Source organism: Oryctolagus cuniculus, chromosome 10, assembly GCF_051225735.1.
Source record: "Oryctolagus cuniculus isolate XC-2025 breed Fujian yellow rabbit chromosome 10, ASM5122573v1, whole genome shotgun sequence".
Lineage (NCBI taxonomy): Eukaryota > Metazoa > Chordata > Mammalia > Lagomorpha > Leporidae > Oryctolagus > Oryctolagus cuniculus.
Genome location: NC_142876.1, coordinates 79427186 through 79446746, shown reverse-complemented (window position 1 = coordinate 79446746; position 19561 = coordinate 79427186). Strand labels below are relative to the sequence as shown.

Below are 19561 nucleotides of genomic sequence, written 5' to 3'. Positions count from 1 at the left end.
ATGGGAAAAGGCGGAAACTATCTTAAAAATGTCAAACCATGTGTTTAAAAAGTCATTTCAACAGAAAGGACTGAGAGAGCAGTTACCGGGCTCTTCCAGGCAGAGCGGAGGCTGCCCAAGTCTCAGGGCTTTCCCTGCCATACTAATTATCCACAATGGAAATTTTGAAAAGAGCCTTCCAACATCAAAGTTAACAACCATCGCGCAGAGTGAGGCAGGCTTTCTCTGTCCTCGAACAGCCCCCTCCGTTTAAACAATAGTCATATAAATGAGATAATGACCATGCGTGTTTCAGCAGTCTGACTTTTATTGGCATGAAATTGGTACAAATATTATCAAGACCGATCCACAAAGGATGACAATGTCACGATGCACACGGCAGAGGACAATTGTGTCGGCGCCGAACTGCAGAGCGGCACGAGCCCGCATTCTCCCACCACTTGTGATAACAGGAAGAAAAAGAAGGCAACGCGAAACAATGTCACAAGAAGCAGAGGTTCTCAGCCGCCCCGCAGCCCACCAAACTGTCCTGACAACACGCCGCCGCGGCTTTCTTTGCTGATTACACCCCAAGACACGTCTGAAAGGCACAGTGAATCAACTAGAAGTGAGCAGGAGCCAGAGAGCTCTCAAAGCTCCAAGCAGGAAAAAAGCCTTTGGCGGCGTGAGGAGGGTGGGGGTGGGGGGACAGAAGGCAGTAAATAAGTTGGATCATCTCATTTTGCCCTTCTGTGAATGTCTAAGCCAGAACAGAGCCCCAGTCTAAAAGTTTAACCCGGCAACCAAAAAAAAAAATGTTTCTTTTTTTTTTTTTTCCTCTGGGCACTTACAGAGAAAATGCAGAGTTTGACGGCGAGAGCTCGTACTGTCTGCCTTTGGATTTCCGTCTTCTTGCTGTAGATGGGTTCTGGCTGTTTCTGTGAAGCGGGGGTTGCAGAGTGGTAAAAAAGATGTTTGAATAAACAGGAAGTGCTGTGCGGCTGAAGCACACCCGAGGAGAAAACGCACTGGAACATTGCCCTTTGTAAGCAACCTCGGGGAGTTCTGCCTCCACAGTAGCTGGCTGCGCGCTCGCTCAATGACAAAGAAACCACAAGAATTCCTCAAGCCATTCTTCACTTTCAAAGTTGAAAGATCAGTTGGAGCTTGCAGGTAATGTTCAAAGTTGCAGTTAGCACTCGGAGAAATCTGTGAGCGCTTCACGTGCCGACATCACGCCCGGGCTGCAAGCAGCCACAGGGCGCGTGGAGTGGTGCCCTGGCTGGACCAAGCCCTGGCCACACGCAGCTCCTTCACGCACACAGAGACATGGCTACAGAGTTTTGGGAAACCTGCTCTTGAGATATTTTTGTGGTGACATTTACATAGGCAGGATGCTTTCAAAAAAAAAAAAAAAAGAAGAAGAAGAAGAAGAAGAAGAAAGGAAGAGAATTCAGATTTTTGCAGACTTCAGAGGGTTTTGTCACATTTATTTTTAAAGAACACGCTGTCCTGAATTCCAGGGATATGCCCTTGATCTTGCTTTCGCTGCATTTTCTTAACATTCTCCCTCTCTGTAATCAACCAAACTACCTGTTTATCTTGTCTACTTAAACACTCCTCAAGTCACCCAAAACTGATAATCAAAGTCCTGTCTTCTGTCACCTGAGGAACTTGACAGGTTCTGTAAGGAAAAGCAAACTGCTGAAGGCACAGCGAGTCAGCTTGAGAGAGGCTGAGCAGTTCAACAGCCATATTCAATAGAAAAAGGGAAAAAAAAAAAAAAAAAGAGGAGGAAGAACAGGATTCCTCCTGAAAACGCATTGCTCCTGTGGCAATACTCTTCTGCCATGAAAGCAAGTGATTTGTTATTTAGCGTGGAATGCTGGACTGTCTGTCATGCAGGTGCTAATACGCAGCTAAAATAACTCATTGGGAGCTGTCAGTGGGATGTTTACACAGACCCCAATCTTTTCTTCATAGAAGGAAATTTTTTACTGGAATTCATCTTCTTTTGATCTCACATTCAAAGCAACGGCAGCTTGATAGACATTCAAGTCTGAAAGCAAATCCAGACGCTGAAGATAAACCGCCAGAATATGACAGGCAGAAGCATGTAAAGCTTATAAAAATGAAGAGAACAGCATGTCGCCTGGGCATGACAATAGCAGAAATCAAGAGACATATTAGGTGGAACTGATCAGCCACAAAAACAGTTCAAAAGGCAGATCATAGACGCACTGGACGAGGCTAGGGGAGAAATGGGAATGATCAGGTTTACCGCCTGCCTCCCTACAGAGCCCTGCACAGCCTCTCCCCCTTTAGGAGGGGTGGAGTGTCCCATGCAAATGTCGCTCTGGATCTCAGCTGGTCCAGCACAGATTCAGCAAATGATTTCCTAGCAATCCGTGTTCAGGGGGCAGAGCAAGGAGCTTGGCATGTGTTAGCACCCTGTGCTCTGCCCTGTGATGCAGTCGCAGATGGCACACGGCCTGAGCACCCCGGACGAGCCCGCCCACGAGAGCCATCTCTCAACAGCACAGCTTAAGGAGTCAGTGCTGGGGCTGGGGAGCTCCACGCAGCCCAGTTCCCTAAAAGGACTTGAACACAAGTGCTCCAGCTCTGTCCCACACAGAGGTCAGTGTTCTCCCCTTGTGGCTTTTCAGCCAACTCGGGCACTTCTGTAAGGAGACTGCGGCAAGAACTTTCTCAGAGGTGCACGACTGTTATTATTACTGTTTACAGAAAAATCTCTTATTTTCATTAAAGGCGGCGCATTTAAGGAACAGGTAATTCTCTGAACGATGTTGCACTTTGAGTTGTTTGTTAACAAACACTGAACGTGAACAGGCAGCGTCAGGCTAGAGGACAACAGAATTCCACATTATAATTTAGCCCGCGGATATTCCTGATTGCAAACACCCTCTGGGACTGCAAAGCAGGATCTTCTTTTGCAGCGAGCTTGGATTTTTAAAATTAGCGCTCCCCCCTCCACCTTTTTTGCATAATAAACCAACAGTAAAATATGGATTTAAAAACCTAGGATCCAATTTAAAAAGCTGTAATCAGTTTAGGGTTTGCCTTGTGCAAACAAGATTCCTGCGTAACTAGGTTACAAATGTAAAAAACAAATCAAACAAACAAACAAAGCAGACCGTACCAGTGTCTAAGACTGCTTTTTTAAAAGTCACCTTCTGTCGTGCCTACACAGCTATTGGATGTGCTAAAGTTGGTAATTTTTCTTTAAACTGTACTAGTTCAATCTGCTAAAGTAACCACTGTTCTTCTGTAACCTTAAAAAAAAATCCAACATAGTTGCTTTCAACACTTACTCCAAAAATCTCCCACAGAATATTCCATGTTGCTGTGATCATTACATTCACCCAAAACAGGGAGGTTTACCATGAAAAGAGACATGCAAATTCCCTTCTATGGTATAAAATATATTCTTTCTCTACACAGACTGCTGCCACCACCACTCTGATACAAGAAGCGACACTCCATTTCTCATGGTCATTAAAAGTCTTTTTTTTTTTTCCTAATCCACCACGTATAAAGACCTTCATTAGTATAATTAAATGACTGTTGGATTTTCTTGATATAAACAACTTTTGATATGTCATTTAAAAACCTCATAATAACATCATTAAAGAGCTACCATTTTTAAAAGAGAAATTGTCTGCTCAGGGCCACGGAATAGTGGCCATGCTGCAGGCCTCTCCCTCACTCTCCCTTTCAGGCTCACCCTGGACTTGAATGTCACCATAGACCTTGGATCCTGCAATGTGAAATGGCTTCACGCTAATTGCTCTAATTGCTTGAAGATGTGCAGGCAGGTGAAACCTGATCCCCGTGGCCATTGTAGAGACCAAGAACAACACTGGAATGTTTACACAGTGGTTTGATTTTAATAGACAGAAGGGCTGAGTTTAAGACAGCAAAAACACAGCTAATAGGTGACCTCTTAATGTAGTCCTTAAAAAAAAAAGACACAACAAAATACAATTTCATGTTCTGAAAGGCAGTGTCCTAAATACCAAGGTTATTTGCTTGACTCTTAGCATGAATACATGTTCCATTACACCTGACACTTATGCCTGAAACTCTACCCCAAATACGCTTTTTTTTTTTTTACTTTAAAACAAAAAAGCACTTTATATGTCAGTCACCTTACAAACAGATATGACTCGATGATATTTCCAAATAAGTGCATTCAGTTACATTTTCAATTGACCACTTTTCACTTTGGCGATATTCCTTGTCCCTCAAATGGAAGACTGTGTCTCCTTGTTTATTCCTTTGTTTCTTCTGTCTCACCACCCCACCCTATTGACTTACTGCCTGATCCTTGCAGACCCCTTGACTGCTGCTAAAGGTGGGTCCCAACGCTGTCCTCTGGTCTTTGGATGAGTGTGCCTCCTGTCGGTGTCTCTTTCCTCTGTGCTGTGTGCAACTGCAGTCCCCTTCTCACCTGGGGGGCTGAGTGGCGGAGGGAGTGGCTGAAACAGCTCTTCCTTGGATATCAGTAATTTTCGGGTTCCTGTAGGTTTGATGGCAGCCGCCCCAGGCCCTCTCTTCCCCCGGGGAACACAGGTAACCAGTGTGGATGGGCAATTCCTGATAGTAAAGGCAAGATGAAAATACAACAGCTCCTACATGAGGCCACTAGCAGAAGGGAACTCGATAGGTTAGGGACTCACGCACGTGTGTATGTGTGTGTGTGTGTACAAAAACTTGAGATCACGTAAAATGGAACTAAAATGCTTATTTTAATACAAAAATATTAAATGCATGCATAGTTTTGTTCATATTAAGTCATTTCCATGAACTTTTTGAAGACTTCTCATATGTCTACAAATTGCGTACTTCCTGTCTAGCACTGGTTGGTTCAGATCCTATTGTGAATGTGTAAGATGGTACTTCAGAAAGTTCAAGGAAAACAGACTTAAAAATAAGTTTATTCTGCGAACAAGAGTTAGAAATTACATAGACACTAGTGTGTGTGACACAGGATGTTTCATACATAGCCAAGAAACACCATTACAGAAGGAAAAAAAGGGTCACAAAACAGTGAGATCATTTTAAGGTTAAGGTGGGCAATTTGAAGCAATGCTTTGACCCTGCGAATGAGAACAGAGGAGCAGGCAATACCCCATACAGCAGGGAGCGCTGTCTAATTGCTCCTCTGTTGGATTCTGTTGTATATTAATGTCCAATGACAAAACACAAAACGCACAGAAAGGGAGAAAAAGGTCCTTTTAAAGCTATGAAACATGTGTCATCATACACGCTAAGTAATAAGTTTAGGAGCTTCTTTGCCCGGACTACTTGTCCCCAAACACTGAAGGACAACAACAACAAAAAGAAACAAAAATAACTGCAGAGAACACCCCTTCCAATCACAGCCACCTCACACGCATGTATAGACACTCATACCTTTTCCTAACTGTTACAACCTCCTATTAAGAAGTAATGCCCACCCCCCACCTCCCAACCCCTGGCCCAGGGGAGGAGGGGGAAGGAAGGGGGAAAAGCACCCATTTAAAGATTAAGTATAAACGAGTGAGTTCCAAGCCAGCAAGAGGAACAGGAGGGAAAAAGTAAACAGGCCCCCACCCCCTAACCTCAAAATAGTTCCCCTTTGAAAGCTCTAAGCAGTGAGTGCCTGGTACCAAGGGCTGCCCTGTTCACTAAAGGGTCAGCAAAGCTATGCTAAACTGACAGGTTCAGTTTACGGCAGGCCAGAACTTTGTTTGGATATACTGGCCTTGCTCACCGCCAGCTTAGCAACAGATGGCTAGAAAACTTTCATTATGTTGCACAGGACTGAACTGCAAACAATCCAGAAAACTGTGAAAAGTTTAACTCCCTCTCAACCAACGTGCCAAACCAGGGCCTGCTTGGAGCCGGTGGACCAGTGAGGGCCAGGGGGGCCGGCGGAAGGGATGGTGAAAACATAACTGCCCAAGCAAGCGGAGTCAGGGCACTCTTCCGGCTCTGAGCCGCTCTGAGCCGGCAGCGACCCACCCAAGTCTCTCCTTTAACTGTTGGAAGGCCAGACCTTATAAGGAGTTGTATCGGCTGGGCCTTATTTTATTTTCCCAAAATGTGCCGTCAGACTTCTCCCAGAGACAGAGGACTTCTCCCAAACCCCAAGCTCCCTTGCTTCCTGGCCTTCTCCAGGAGGCTGGGAGGAGCTGGCCAAATAGTCTCGCCCTAATGCCTAAATTGAAATGTGATTTATCCAAATTTGTATATGATTTAAATATTCATTAAATCGATTCAATCGCCAGGACCCTAATATCTCCTTATGCTCTGAGACAGGTTATAAATGCACCTTCAAAGGTTTAATTCAATTGGCAATCTGAGAGGTCTTATCGCCGGAAATGTGTTATTTTCATATTATTCAAGAAATGAACAAATGTGTTTTCCACAAATGTCTTTTAGAAGCTACCCTTTCCTGTTATTGAAAGAAAATTGTGTTTATTACTCCTTTAGCATAGTGTAAACTCATAAACGTCAACAGAGAGTACAAGGAAAACTGTCAACTAAATATTGTTTCCTCCATGAGCTGTTCTTCCAAGTCAATTACGCCTTTCAACTTCTGGGGCATTGTATGATAAACTGGCAGTAAAAATCATTCACATTAATATACCATGGTGCCTTGCCTGCAAAAGGTAATTAAAGAAGTAAATGACTCATAAGAATAGACATATTAGCTGCAAAATGAAAGGCAACTGAGCTGCCACATAAAAATATGTACCATTAAGATACTGCATTTTCATATTCCTGTAATCAGCTCCAGTAGACTAATGCTTATTTAATCCAGTTCTGTGCTAAGTCCATCAACAACTGTTTTTTGCTGTTTTCTCCTTGACTGAACATTATGAGAGCAGGTTTGGAATAAATACTGCAATGAGATTTTTGCATACTCAATTGAAGAACAGGTTTTTACATTTTAAAATCTATTTTTCTTTCTCTGAAAAATACAACATAAAAGAGATTACTAGTGGAAATATTTTTTATACACACACACACACACACACACACACGCACGGCTAGCTAGACATGTATCTCTAAATGGCAGAATGTTTCAGGGAAACAGTATTTGTTTCCAGACCCACCATTTCTGACCGGCACCACTATCAGCAGAAGGGTGTCATGTCTCTGTCTGCCAGCCCCTGGCTTCCTTTGGAAGCACTGCCTTTGGTTAATAATGTCTTTCATTAGCATTAGCAGGATGAGGGCAGTTTATCCTTTAGCAGCCGTGGAAAGAGAAGGCAAGCAAAGAGGAGGGGGCTGGCAGGTGGGGTGGTGGGCGAGCCTGGGTCCTCGGCCTTCCAGAGCTGGCTGCCTCACTGGAGAGGTCCTTCCCCGAGAGAAGCCAACCGACGCTCACGTTAGCTGCCTTGCTTTCCAACCTCTGGCTCTACACAGATGGCTCTGCTCTGCTCTTTCCAGTCCTTTATTTCCCCACGTCCTCCTGGCCCAGCCAAGCCACCAGGAGCAACCGTCGCCCACAGGGGCAGGAGAGGTTTCTACGCAAAGGCTCTGCTTCTGGAACCTCCACCTTAACCAGCGTGAGCGGCGCTGTTAGCATTTCTGGACACAGTGGATGCATGAAATTTCCTGAAGGCTGGAGAAATGCCTGTTCTTGCTGTGGGAACCAAGGCTCTTTGTTGATAACTGAGGTGGCCTAATGCTTTTGCCAATCCACTCTGGGAGTTTTAGCTTGCGGAAACTTGCTACAGCTGATGCCGAATGCCAGCATTGAGACTCAGCCTGGAAAACACGGGGGTATCTCTCCTCTAAGACTTCTGCCAGTGACTCTCCGGCTTGCAATGACTGCAGCTGGGTGATGTCCACTAACTTCAATATATTTTTTAAAGATTTATTTATTTATTTACTTGGAAGGCAGTTACAAAGAGAGAGAGAGACAGAGAGAGACAGAGAGACAGAGATCTTCCACCTGCTGGTTCCCTCCCCAAATGGTCACAAAGGCTGGGGCTGGGGGGCCAAAGCCAGGAGCTAGGTGCTTCTTCCAGATCTCCCACATGGGTGCAGGGAAGGGAGCAATCACTTGGGCCATCTTCCACTGCTTTTCCCAGATGCATTAGCGGGGAGCTGGATAGTAAGCAGAGACTCAAACTGGCACCCATATAGGATACCAGCATTGCAGGTGGCGGCTTTACCTGTGACACCACAACACTGGCCCCTAATAATTAAAAAAAAAACAACAACAACAACAACAAAAAAAACAAGTCTCTGCCCTGTTGTCTGTAGGATCATGAGCTTTCAACAATGGCAGAGTTCTAGATTTCTAGAGGAGAGGCTCCCCACCCCCCATGAGTATGGAAATCTCTTTGGCTTTAAAACTGATGCACAGCCAGCAGGACAATTCGAGATGTGAGGAGGGGGTGACGGGGCCCCTCAGCGAGAACCTTGAGAGCCACTCGGGTTTACGCCGGGTGTCTCCTTGTGCTGTACTGTCGCCTCAATGTTTGAGCGACACCACTCGGAACCGCCACGGATGAGCTCTGGTCCTTTTTTCTAATTAAGGAACAAAGGTTCCTGTGTGCACAGAATGGTGACGCTGTCTGGAGAGCACACGTGGAGAGATGTGAATGCTTCTAATTGCCTCAAAATGGGACTCTTAATATTTGGGAACATAATGGGATCGGGAAATAAGAGCAGTTCCAACATCCTTTACAAATAAGCCTTTGCAAAATATTGTTAGCTGTTAATAATACATCATTATCAAAAATGGAAAGTTATGAATACGATGCATGTAACCTTTGTATTCACGTGAATTAACCTATATGTACGAACACAATGATACATGAATTAGTTTTTAAAAATACATTACAAAAATAAAAGGCCCTGCTCTGGAACAGAGAGGCAAGAAGGCAGCTCCTCTGAGCCTGATATTCCTCAGACCTTAGCAGATTGGGATTCAAACGTGTAATTAGGAAAGATAACCCCCAGTTTTCACAGTCATCAGGGGCTGTGGGAAACAGGACGCTCTCTCTCCAAAGTGTTACAAATACACCACACTCCTAAATAACCCGCGACGCTCGGGAAGTAGACTCGGGACCAAGGGCAAAGCCGCTATGCAGTGAGGGAACAGTAAATGACAGACTGGCGTTCAAGTCCATTAGCTGCTATGTGAGAGGAGCACATTCACTAGCACGCGACCTGTGAAAAATCTTAGATCTCTTTAAATCTTTGAATTGGATTACTGCATTAATTCTTAAGAACTGCAATCCTTCAACCAAGTCAAATTACCCTCATTAACAGTGGAAAAACTGCCTCTGCAATAAGTAAAAAAAAAAAAAAAAAGATATTTATTACCTATAATCACTTTCACATACTTCACCTAGAAATAGGGTGAACTGACGCCACCGACTCTGCAAATGGCATTCTGGTTTTGCATATTAATTTGGGCTAAAATAAAAATAAAATGAAAGCATCTGCAGACTGTTTCAGGCATTCTTCCCATCTGCAGATACTTCCTTCTTTCCTTTTTTTTTTTTTTTTTTTTGACAAAGAGCAAATAGTTCCATTTCACAGGAAAGGAAACTGAGGCCCTCATGGAGAGATTCAGCCTGGTGTCTAAGCTCTCCCAGCTAATGAGGGACAAAGCAGTCCCCTTGGGTCCTCCATTCTGGGCACGTGCTGCTCTGCGGGAATTAAATCAGAAACAGACACTCACATGGCCACTGTAATGCCACACAGTGACTTCTCTGAATCTCACTCCATGAATTAACAGGCAGGCAAAGCCTAACAATAAGACCACAGAAGCTCTGTCAATTCTATCATCACATTCACTATTGCTGTTCCACCTGCCTTGAGAATTCACTGAATATGTTGTTTTGAAGGTATTTTTAAAAAAGATTTATTTATTTGAAAGTCAGAGTTACAGAGAGAGGGGAGAGAGGGGAGAGAGGGGAGAGAGGGGAGAGAGGGGAGAGAGGGGAGAGAGGGAGAGAGAAATCTTTCATCTGCTGGTTCACTCCCTAGATGACCACAATAGCTGGGGTTGGGCCAGGCCAGAGCCAGGAGCCAGGAGCCAGGAGCCAGGAGCCTCATCCAGGTCTCCCACGTGAGTGCTAGGGGTCCAAACACCAGGGCCATCTTCTGCTGCTTTTCCCAGGCCACCAGCAGGGAGCTGGATCAGAAGTGCAGCAGCTGGGACTTGAACTGGCACTGATATAGCACGCCGGCATCGCAGCCAGGGGCTTTACCTGCTAAGCCATAATCACGGACCCTGGATGGATTTTTTTAACAACACTGAAATGTGACTCGATCTATTCTGCTGGTATTGCTCCCTAAAATGGTCTCATCTGAAAAGTGGTAACAACTTGGAACAACTTGGTAACAACTCTGGAACAATTTTGGGGACTTTCTGGAAATGAGTTCTTCAAAGCGCCATGGCCAGCAGCTCCAGGCCCCAATGCACGCTACAGCTTGGGTTCTGCTGCTCCGTAGTGTAAAGGTCAGCAGAGGGATGACTTCATCACCCCAGCGAAGAGGAGATGGGGTTGGGCAGAGGCAAGCTAATCTGTGTTTACTGAAACTCTGTCATGTATCAATGAATGGGTAAAGGCGAGCAGACAAGTGGCTCTCCAGACTTGATGTGAACCACTCTTTATTTTAAAGAAAAAGATTTTTTTAGCTTCCTGCTAATGCAGACCTTGGGAGGCAGCAGCGAGGACTCAAGTAATTGGATCCCTGCCACTCACATGGGGATACCTGGATTTAGTTTCCAGTGCCAAACCACTGCAGGCATTTTGGGAGTGAGCCAGTAGATGGGAACTTTCTCTCAGTCTCTCTCTCTCTCAAAAAACACATTAATTTTTTTTTTTTTTAAATGAGAAGTTATGCTCAGTGTAGTTGTAGGTGAAATGTATATATTTCTTTTTCTTTTTTTTGGATAGGCAGAGTGGACAGTGAGAGAGACAGAGAGAAAGGTCTTCCTTTTGCCGTTGGTTCACCCTCCAATGACCGCCGCAGCCGGTGAGCTGTGGCCGGCGCAGATCTGATGGCAGGAGCCAGGTGCTTCTCCTGGTCTCCCATGGGGTGCAGGGCCCAAGCACTTGGGCAATCCTCCACTGCACTCCTGGGCCACAGCAGAGAGCTGGCCTGGAAGAGGGGCAACCGGAACAGAATCCGGCGCCCCGACCAGGACTAGAACCTGGTGTGCCGGCACTGCAAGGAGGAGGATTAGTCTATTGAGCCACAGCGCCAGCTGAAATGTATATATTTCAACCTAAAGACTGAAAACCAGGCAATCTTATTTAATATATGCTGATAAAAGTTAATTAAGTGGAATATCATCTGTGATGATTCTATAATCTACTGCAACTTTAAAAAAAAAAAAAACTTCCAAAATCTATCTGTTGAGATAGCATGTCAATTTCACGCCAGATTTGTAGAGTCATGGTTAAAAGAATGGAGTCTAATAATGAAGGCAGTGCTTAGCAGTCTTGGTGTGTTGGGTACAGGCATTCACCCTCCTGTCCTTCCAATGTGGGAACTGTAGACCCATTCTACACAGGAGATCACGGTGGGTGACTACCAGCATGCGCCAACGTCAAACAGCTTCTAGGGAGGTCTTTAATGAGCAGTGCTTGGAAGTAAAGCTGAAACTTAGGAGAAAATCAGACAGAGGAGCTTGTTCAAATAGGGCTGGGAGGAAGGGAGATCTCTTTATTCGAGCATAAAAAATTGGCCACAGAGGGCAGGTGTTCAGCCTGGCAGTTGAGACACCCATGCCTTACATCAGAGAGCCCGAGTTCGATTTCTGGCTCTAGCTTTTGACTCCAGCTTCCTCTTAATGCAGACGCTGTGATGGCTCAAGTAACGGGGTTCCTGTCACTCACACAGAAGACTTTGATTGGCCCAGGCCCAACCCCTGCTGTTGCAGGCATCTGGGAGGGTGAACCAGTGGATGACAGCTCTGCCTCTCAAATAAATGAATTTTTAAATTTATCTATTTAAAATGATCCAGCCATTAGCTGACCTGTGTCACCCAACTGCTACCCGTGTTTGGAGGCAATACGGAAAATGTTCCTTTCTGGCTCTATCTTTGAAGAGTTTCTGTAAATCCTTGCTTTCCAAACAACGCTTTCGCAGTGACTCCATGATAACTTTGGTTTCTCTACTCCAGAACCCTTTCGAAACAAATGTTCGAGTTAACCATTCCGCTGACACCAGAGACATGTACCTTCGGTTTGCACATAAATAAAACACGTCATTTCTGGTGTCTGCTTCATTCTGAGTATGAGGAGAAATAAGACAGGCCTGGTCCTTCCCTTCCCTTCCCTTCCCAACACCACATCTAGTAGGAGACGGGGTGAAGACACCAGCAAATCCAGAAATAATCAGACAGCCACTGGACAGGAAGCATCAGGAGCCTTAATGAAAGACCAACCTCAGGGGCCAGCATGAGACATAGTCGGTTAAGCCTCTGCTTGTGGCACCAGCATCCCACATGGGCACTGGTTCAAGTCCTGGCTGCCCCACTTCTGATCCAGCTCCCTGCTGGTAGCCTAGGAAAGTAGTGGAGGATGGCCCAAGTCCTTGGGCCCCTGCATCCTTGTGGGGGGCCTTGAAGAAGCTCCTGGCTTCACATCAGGCCAGCTCTGGCTATTTTGGCCATCCAGGGAGTGAACCAGCAGATGGCAGACCTCTCTCTCCCCTCCTTTCTCTCTCTGTGACTCTGCCTCTCAAATAAATACACAAATCTTTAAAAAAAGAACAACTTCACCAATTTCTTGTTTTTAACCTATCCTAGATAAGTCCATCAAGGAATTCATCCACAAAGGGGTGCTATTTAAGATGAAACCACCAAGTAGAGAGGTAAGTAAACAGCCCTGGGGCAAAGGTTCAAGGACATGGAGGTTCAAGGCAGGGAAGAAATCCCCCTAATGAACCACGAGGGCCTGCGGTGTGACGCAGCAGCTTAAACTACTGCTTGGAATGCCGCTGGCATCCCTTATTGGTGTGCAAGTTCAAGTCCTGGCTGCTCTGCTTCTGATCCAGCTCCCAGCTGGGAAAGCAGCAGAAGATGGCTCAAGTACTTAGGTACCTGCCACCCATGTAGGAGACCTATTTGGAATTCTGGGCTCTTGATTTTGGCCTAGATGAGCCCAGGGCCACTGTAGCCATTTGGGGATTAAACAAGTAGATGGAAAAATCTATCTCTTCCTTTCAAATAAATAAATAAGCAAATAAATCTTCTTTAAAAAAGAAACACTGAACCCACTGAAAAGTTAGTGACACATCATGGTATTGTTTGATACTATGTTTACTTCATTCTTCTTCAGTCCTTTTAAGGAAACAGAAGTACACAGATTACAAACATGCTTTTAATCAAATGAGGTAACAAGTTCAAAATGTGTCATGTTGGCAAACAGAAAAGTCTGAAAACACAGGTGAACTTAGGTAATTCCTATGGAAAAGTCAATACCTTGGAGTTGGACCTTGCTCCCACCTTTACCTTTTTTCAACGTTGTCACGCTCTGTGGCAGGTGGAATTCTAGCACGACCCCCACCCGCATACTGATGCTTGGTATATGCGTCACTACCCAGATGCTTACCCAGGTGTTAATGGGAAGGGATTCTGCAGTTGTAATCAGGCCCCCAGTCAGCTGACCTTAAGACAGGGGCCCGATAGAATCAAACCAACCCTTTAAAGATCTGAGACGGAGAAAGTCACAGATTCCAAGAAGGAGAAAGAAACGATGTTCCAACCCCGGCTGCCAACGCAGGAGGCCATCTGGGGAGAAACGTGAGCAGCCTCTAGGGGCTGAGCACATCCTCAGGGTGACAGCTGGCAAAGGAATGTGGATCTCAGTCCTACAACCGCAAGGAAGTGAATTCTGCAAGGACCTGAGTGAGCTTCAGAGCAGGTTCTTCCCCAGGGCCTCCAGACAAGAACTCAGACCAGCTAACACCTTGACTTCAGCGTTCTGATTCTCTGCGCCAAGAACCAGTCCACTGCCCCTGAACTTCTGACTGCAGAACTGTGGTGGAGCTGCAGGGTTTGTTACCCATGTCATGAAGCAATGGGAAAATAATACATATAGGAAAAAAAGGACTCGTGTTGCCTGCCTGTAAGATAGATGCAAGTATTCCTGTTACTCAGTCAGTAAGAACTCAAATGGGAGGGAAGAGAGAGAAAGAGGAGGAGGAAGAGAAGGCAAGGAAAACCGCAGGGCAGGGCCAAGTCTGCATTCCAGGCCCCATTGGCCAGCACACAGTGGCCCCTAGAGCAAGTCAATCACTCCTACCCTCCAGGCTTCACTCATACCTGTATACACTACCCAACCACTTGTCACCTAATGCTTACGGGCAGTATCACAGTGCTTTGTGTTCAAGTGACCCTCGCTTTACTTAATGAGAGCCCCAGCACAAGAATAGTGATGCTGACAATTCAGATACGAAAGAGAGGCTAGAAAGTGGGTCCTTTAAATGAAAGGCGAAAGTACAGCAAGTTATTTTGAGATCGAGAGCATGTTCATGTACCTTTTATTACAGTACATCACTATAAATGTTGTTTTCATTAGTAGTTATTCTCGCGCATCTCTTATTGCCTAATTGATAAAGTAAACTACCGCGGCTGTGTACCTAAAGAAGAACAGTATATACAGGGTTTGGTACTTGCTTTCAAGCACGCTCTGGAGGTCGTGGAATGTATCCTGTGTGTGGATCTGGGGGAGGGAGACCTACTGTATACAAGGTTTTTTTTTTAAGGAGTTATTTTCATCTATTTAAAAGGTAGAGAACAAAGATGAAGAAAGAGAGAGAGAGAAAGAGAGAGAGAGAGCGAAAGAGAGAGAGAGAAGTTCCATCCACATGCTGGTTCCCTCCCCAAATGCCTGCAGTAGCTAAAGCTGAGCCAGGCTAAAGCCAAGACCCTGGAACTCAATCCAGGTCTCCCATGTGGGTGGAAAGGATCCAAGTACTTGAGCCATCACCTCCTGCCTCTCAGGATGCATTAGAAGGAAGCTAGATCAGGAATGCAGAGTGGCCAGAACTTGGACTGGCATTCCATTGTGAGTTACAGGCATCCCAAATGTCGGCTTAATCTGCTGCACCACCACCCCCGCCCACATAGAGGTCTTAAAATCTTAGTTCACTGCTTTCTAACAAGCAGCTCAAGCAAAATCCCCAAAGAGGATTCCCCTGCTGAAGAAGCATGAGGGCAAAGGCAGAAATCTCACCAAGAGACAGAGCAGCCAAAGAAGGAAAAATACAACTGTAGTTACTTCCTCTCTATCAGCGTTGCACAGCGAGCCCGAATCAGCGCTCCCCAAGGTTACAACCTGGTGCACCAGGCATCCTGAAAGGGGCAGGAAATGCGTAGCCTTGTGTGATCAGAGGCAGCGTTCTTTGGGCATGTGACAGAGAACACACCTGAACTGTGAAGGGTGCATCTCAGTGGCCAGGAGAGACGGGTGGGTGGCCCAGGGGCTGAGCAAGCGAATGAGTATGTCCAGGGAGACATTCCAAAGGGGCTGTGAGTGTTCAGGACCTGACCGGAGGGGCAAGGTGCTGGGAGAGAGAAACCGCAGGGGAGACTTCAGGCCTTGTAGATCCCAGGCACAAGGTGAGACTCTCGCACGTTGATTTTCCAGGTACAGATTCATAGCATCCCCGGCACGGGCAGGATGAGAAACAGCTCCACCACCCCAACCTGTGCCCATCACAGGACACAACCCCATGCACTCGAATCCTTGGCAACCTCCCATGTGTGTCTCTATGCTACAGGAGGGAATTCCAAAAATTCAAAGACAATGGAACTGACATATAAGTTTAGGGAGCATTTAGCCTAGGTGTTAAAAGATACTCTATGTCCTAATACGTATGTGTGCTTGGGCTGCAGTCCCACCTCCAGCTCTTGATTCCAGCTTCATGCTAATGCAGACCCGGGGAGGGAGTGGTCATGATTCAAGTAGTTGAGTCCCTGCCACCCACATGGGAAACCTGGACAGAGTTCCCCAGCTCCCCAGGTGCTGCAGGCATTTGGGGAGTGAACCAGTGGGTGGAAGCTCTGTCTTTCATCCTAATAATAAATTAAAACAATTTTTCAAAATAATCTTATTTTGGCATAAAACCTCTTCTATCTATGCAAACCCAAGGTCTTCAAAAAGTTCACAGAAAATGTGTAACTTTTATGTTAGTCATTTTAATAAGCGTATGATGGTATCTTATCTGATTCTCCTGCTTTCCTGTGCACCAGGATGTCAGTTTGCATTTCCCTGATGTCTAGCAATGTTTATCTTTGAATGTACTGACTTGCCTTCCAGATACTTTCTTTGGTGGAATTTCTGGTCCAGCCTTTTGCTCAGAAAAGGTGTTTTTGGTGTTTTGTGTGTGTGTGTGTGTGTGTGTGTGTGTGTGTTTCACTGTAGACTTTCAAGCATTTTTTGGTACAAGAATTAAGCATTTTATTTCATAACATCAAAGAAGCACCTTCAATACTAATTGAAAAATTGAGATTGGTTCTCTTTATGTTAATAAAAAGACTGAAAAAAATTGAGGCCTACACTGAAATATTTCTGAAAAACACTGTTCAAAACACTAATTCTCTCTAACAGACATAAGTTTGATGATCCATGGCAGGATGCTGCCATTAGGCTTCACCTTTAACACTCTGGACTTCGTGGTATCTTTTTAATGTTCTCTATCACCCATCGGAAGAACTGAATTCCAGTTCCAGCTAGATCTCACTGTGGCAGGTCTTAGGGGCTCTCGTGCTAATTCGTAGTGATGGAGTAGACCCACCGACCAAGTAACTAACAACCTCCTTCATGCAGTCAACAGGTGCACCCGGGCTACACGTGGTCACCCTACGATATAACGAGTGCCTAAGTTCACTAAGGCTTGCAAGCCTCAAGGTTTTCAAAACTGGCCCTGACCTACCCCTATAATGAGAATCTTGGATTTCCTGCATTTTGATTAAGCAAAAAAAGTTCTGTCCCAACTATCATTTTAGTGTACAAGACAAACGCTTACTTCCACTTAAGGAAGCTGCTCCCTAGATGTTAAAAAAGAGAGAGAGAGAGAGAGAGAGAGAACAGCTCAAGCATTCTTTAGATAATCAACACACAACTCCTTTTTGGTGATGCGACTGAAACATATTTGCTTCTAGTCAGTGGCATATGTTTGCAGTTCAGAAAGTTCTCTCCTATGAAGTTAGGGAAGAAAGGCAGAAAGAATATTAGGATGGCAACAATGCACTAAGAAACAAAATACATGAGCCAGAAGCAGCCGTGAGCAGGCCCACACAGGAGGAAGGCCCGGCACTGGCACGGTACGCGAGCTAGGGTGCAACAGTCCCTTCGGGTGACGCTGCTAATGCTGTGACTAACGAGGCCATGCAGAGGTGATGTCTTCCCGTCCTCTGTTTCCAGTGCTGCTGAACCATTCCAGGTAATAAATCAAAGGCGCCAGGGTGGCTATTTGTATGGCGAGATAAGGGAAATTAATTTCAATGCCCAAACATGCACCTCCTTCTATTAAAAAAATGACTTAGCAACACCAGTCCTTTTCACGGGGATGTCTTGGGAAACCACACCAGCAGGGCCAGGTCGCCCTCTGAATTGTCAAGGGAGATGCCGCGCTCTTGAGATCAGAAAATCAAGGAGAGTTAGCACCGGCAAAATGCAGAGCAAATGAATAAATAAAATGTTGATGAAGCCAAACATCTTCATGGAAAGGGTGGTATTAACACACTGCCTGAAGCCACGTTTTTTCAAACCTTCAAAAAGAAAACCCTCGCGATGATTTAAAAACTATTCCCACTGTCTCGTTTTCATCAAAATTCAGAGTTTAAAATGTATAAAAATGACAAGACCAGGGCTTTGGACAAGAGCATGGCAAACAACAGTGAGGGTTCCAGGAGAGGCCGCAGCCGGCGCACAGGGCTGAGGCACTGGCTGGAGTACGGAGTGAAGAGAAAGTTCGAGAAAAGCCCGCGACGCCTCCGCGGCCCTTGGGGGGCTCTGCCACCTTCCCCGCGTGCTGCGCTGTGTGGGAACAATGCAAAGCCATCCATCACGGCGAGCACGGCACTGCTCTATCTGCCGGCGCCAACCCAGCCAGGTCGCCACCGTCCAGTTTTCTTTTGAACAGACCCCATACGGAGGCACTGTCTGCTCCGGGTTTAACTAGCATTTAATCCGGACGCCCGAACCGCCTGGCATAGCGGCCGCAGCAGCTGTGCCTTACCGCTCAGTAGGAAAAGTCTTAGTGAGCCGGTGGCCACTTTGTGGGTCTGAGCTACCTGAGCACCTTTCACCTCTGAAACTCTCTGTACTTCCTGCCCCGCTCTCCGCCTCGCCCCAGGCTCTTCGGTGCACAGCAGCCAAAGGGCCCTTTCAAAACGCACCCCAGACCGTGCCGCTGCGAGAAAGACTCCCCCTGCACCTGCAATAGGCCCAACGCAAAGGCAGTGGCTCAGCCCACCTTGCTCGCTGCCTTCTTCTCTGTCACCCTGCTTGCCGGCCAGCTTTGCAGCCCCCTTCCACGGCAGGGCTGCCCCTCGGCTGTGAACGCCTTTCCTTCCACGTGGCCACAGCTGGCCACCAGGAAGCCTCAGCTCAAGTCTTCACACCTTGGAGGTAACACCCCAACCAGTGTGCTTCACCATCCTCTCGGCCATTCCATCGCCTAGAAACTTCGCATCACGCTTCTTGAGTGACGTGCTTGTGTGACGATGTCTCTCTCCGCGAGGCTGAGACTTCTTCGACACCAGGAACACCTGCTGCTCTTACCCATCTCTGTCTGCAATACTGGCTGAATCAATGCGCTGGTTAAACTAACGAGTGAACGGACAGACGACTGTGTCAAGGCAGTGAGGCTCGCCTGAGACCTTAGCCTCATCTGCATTCACTTGAAAAATGTTTTTTAAAAGAAAAATGAAGTATTTTTGTCACCGCAGAAGAAGGAATGAATTTCTGTACAGAATTTTTAAAATTCAAGAACCATAAACAATTGCTGAAGAAAACCATGTTAAAATTGAATATGGATACTATACTATAGAAAAAGCAAAAGATCACTGAAACCCTGGAAATATTTGCATATCAGAGCCCAGAAATAAGATCTACTTTTTATGGTACATAAAAATCTGTCACGAATAAACAAGGGAATAAATAAAAATCCAATGGAAAATTAGGATGAGAATTCAGATGTCTCAGTTTTTACAAAGCTACCCTCTCTCTCTCTTAGGGAAAGTTTGCATTGATTTATTTTCCCATTTATTTCTTAACCATATACCCAAGAATAAGCATAAGACCTTGAACAACAGAGAAAAACAGATGTAGGCCAAAACAAGTTAGATGCAGCATTGTCTTCCTTTTAAAAAACTGTTTATCTTCATCTATTTGAAAGGCAGAGCAACAGAAAGAGGTGGAGAGAGAGAGAGAGAGAACAAACGATATCTTCCATCCACTGATTCACTCTCAAATGTCCACAATGGCCAGGGATGGGCCAGGCCCAAGCCACGAATCAAGAATTCCATTTGGGCCTCCTGCGTGGACGGCAGGGGCCCGAGCATTTCAGGCGTCTTTTACTG

The 19561-nt window shown here is 45.8% G+C and overlaps 1 protein-coding gene across 25 annotated transcripts in view; it reads right to left on the bottom strand.

Annotated features, from left to right (window-relative positions):
* The window catches only part of FOXP1 (forkhead box P1), a 465689-nt gene that overhangs the window by 177255 nt on the left and 268873 nt on the right, over window positions 1-19561 (bottom strand). For 6 of the 25 annotated variants that reach the window (XM_070050584.2, XM_070050586.2, XM_070050585.2 and 3 more), the window contains exon 1: window positions 831-18120. The exons of the other annotated variants lie outside the window; for them this stretch is intronic. In XM_070050584.2, the coding sequence (XP_069906685.2) occupies window positions 831-1016 (186 nt within the window). In that variant the 5' untranslated portion in view covers window positions 1017-18120. Of the gene's footprint in view, window positions 1-830; window positions 18121-19561 lie in introns of those variants that run through there. 25 annotated transcript variants of the gene reach the window in all.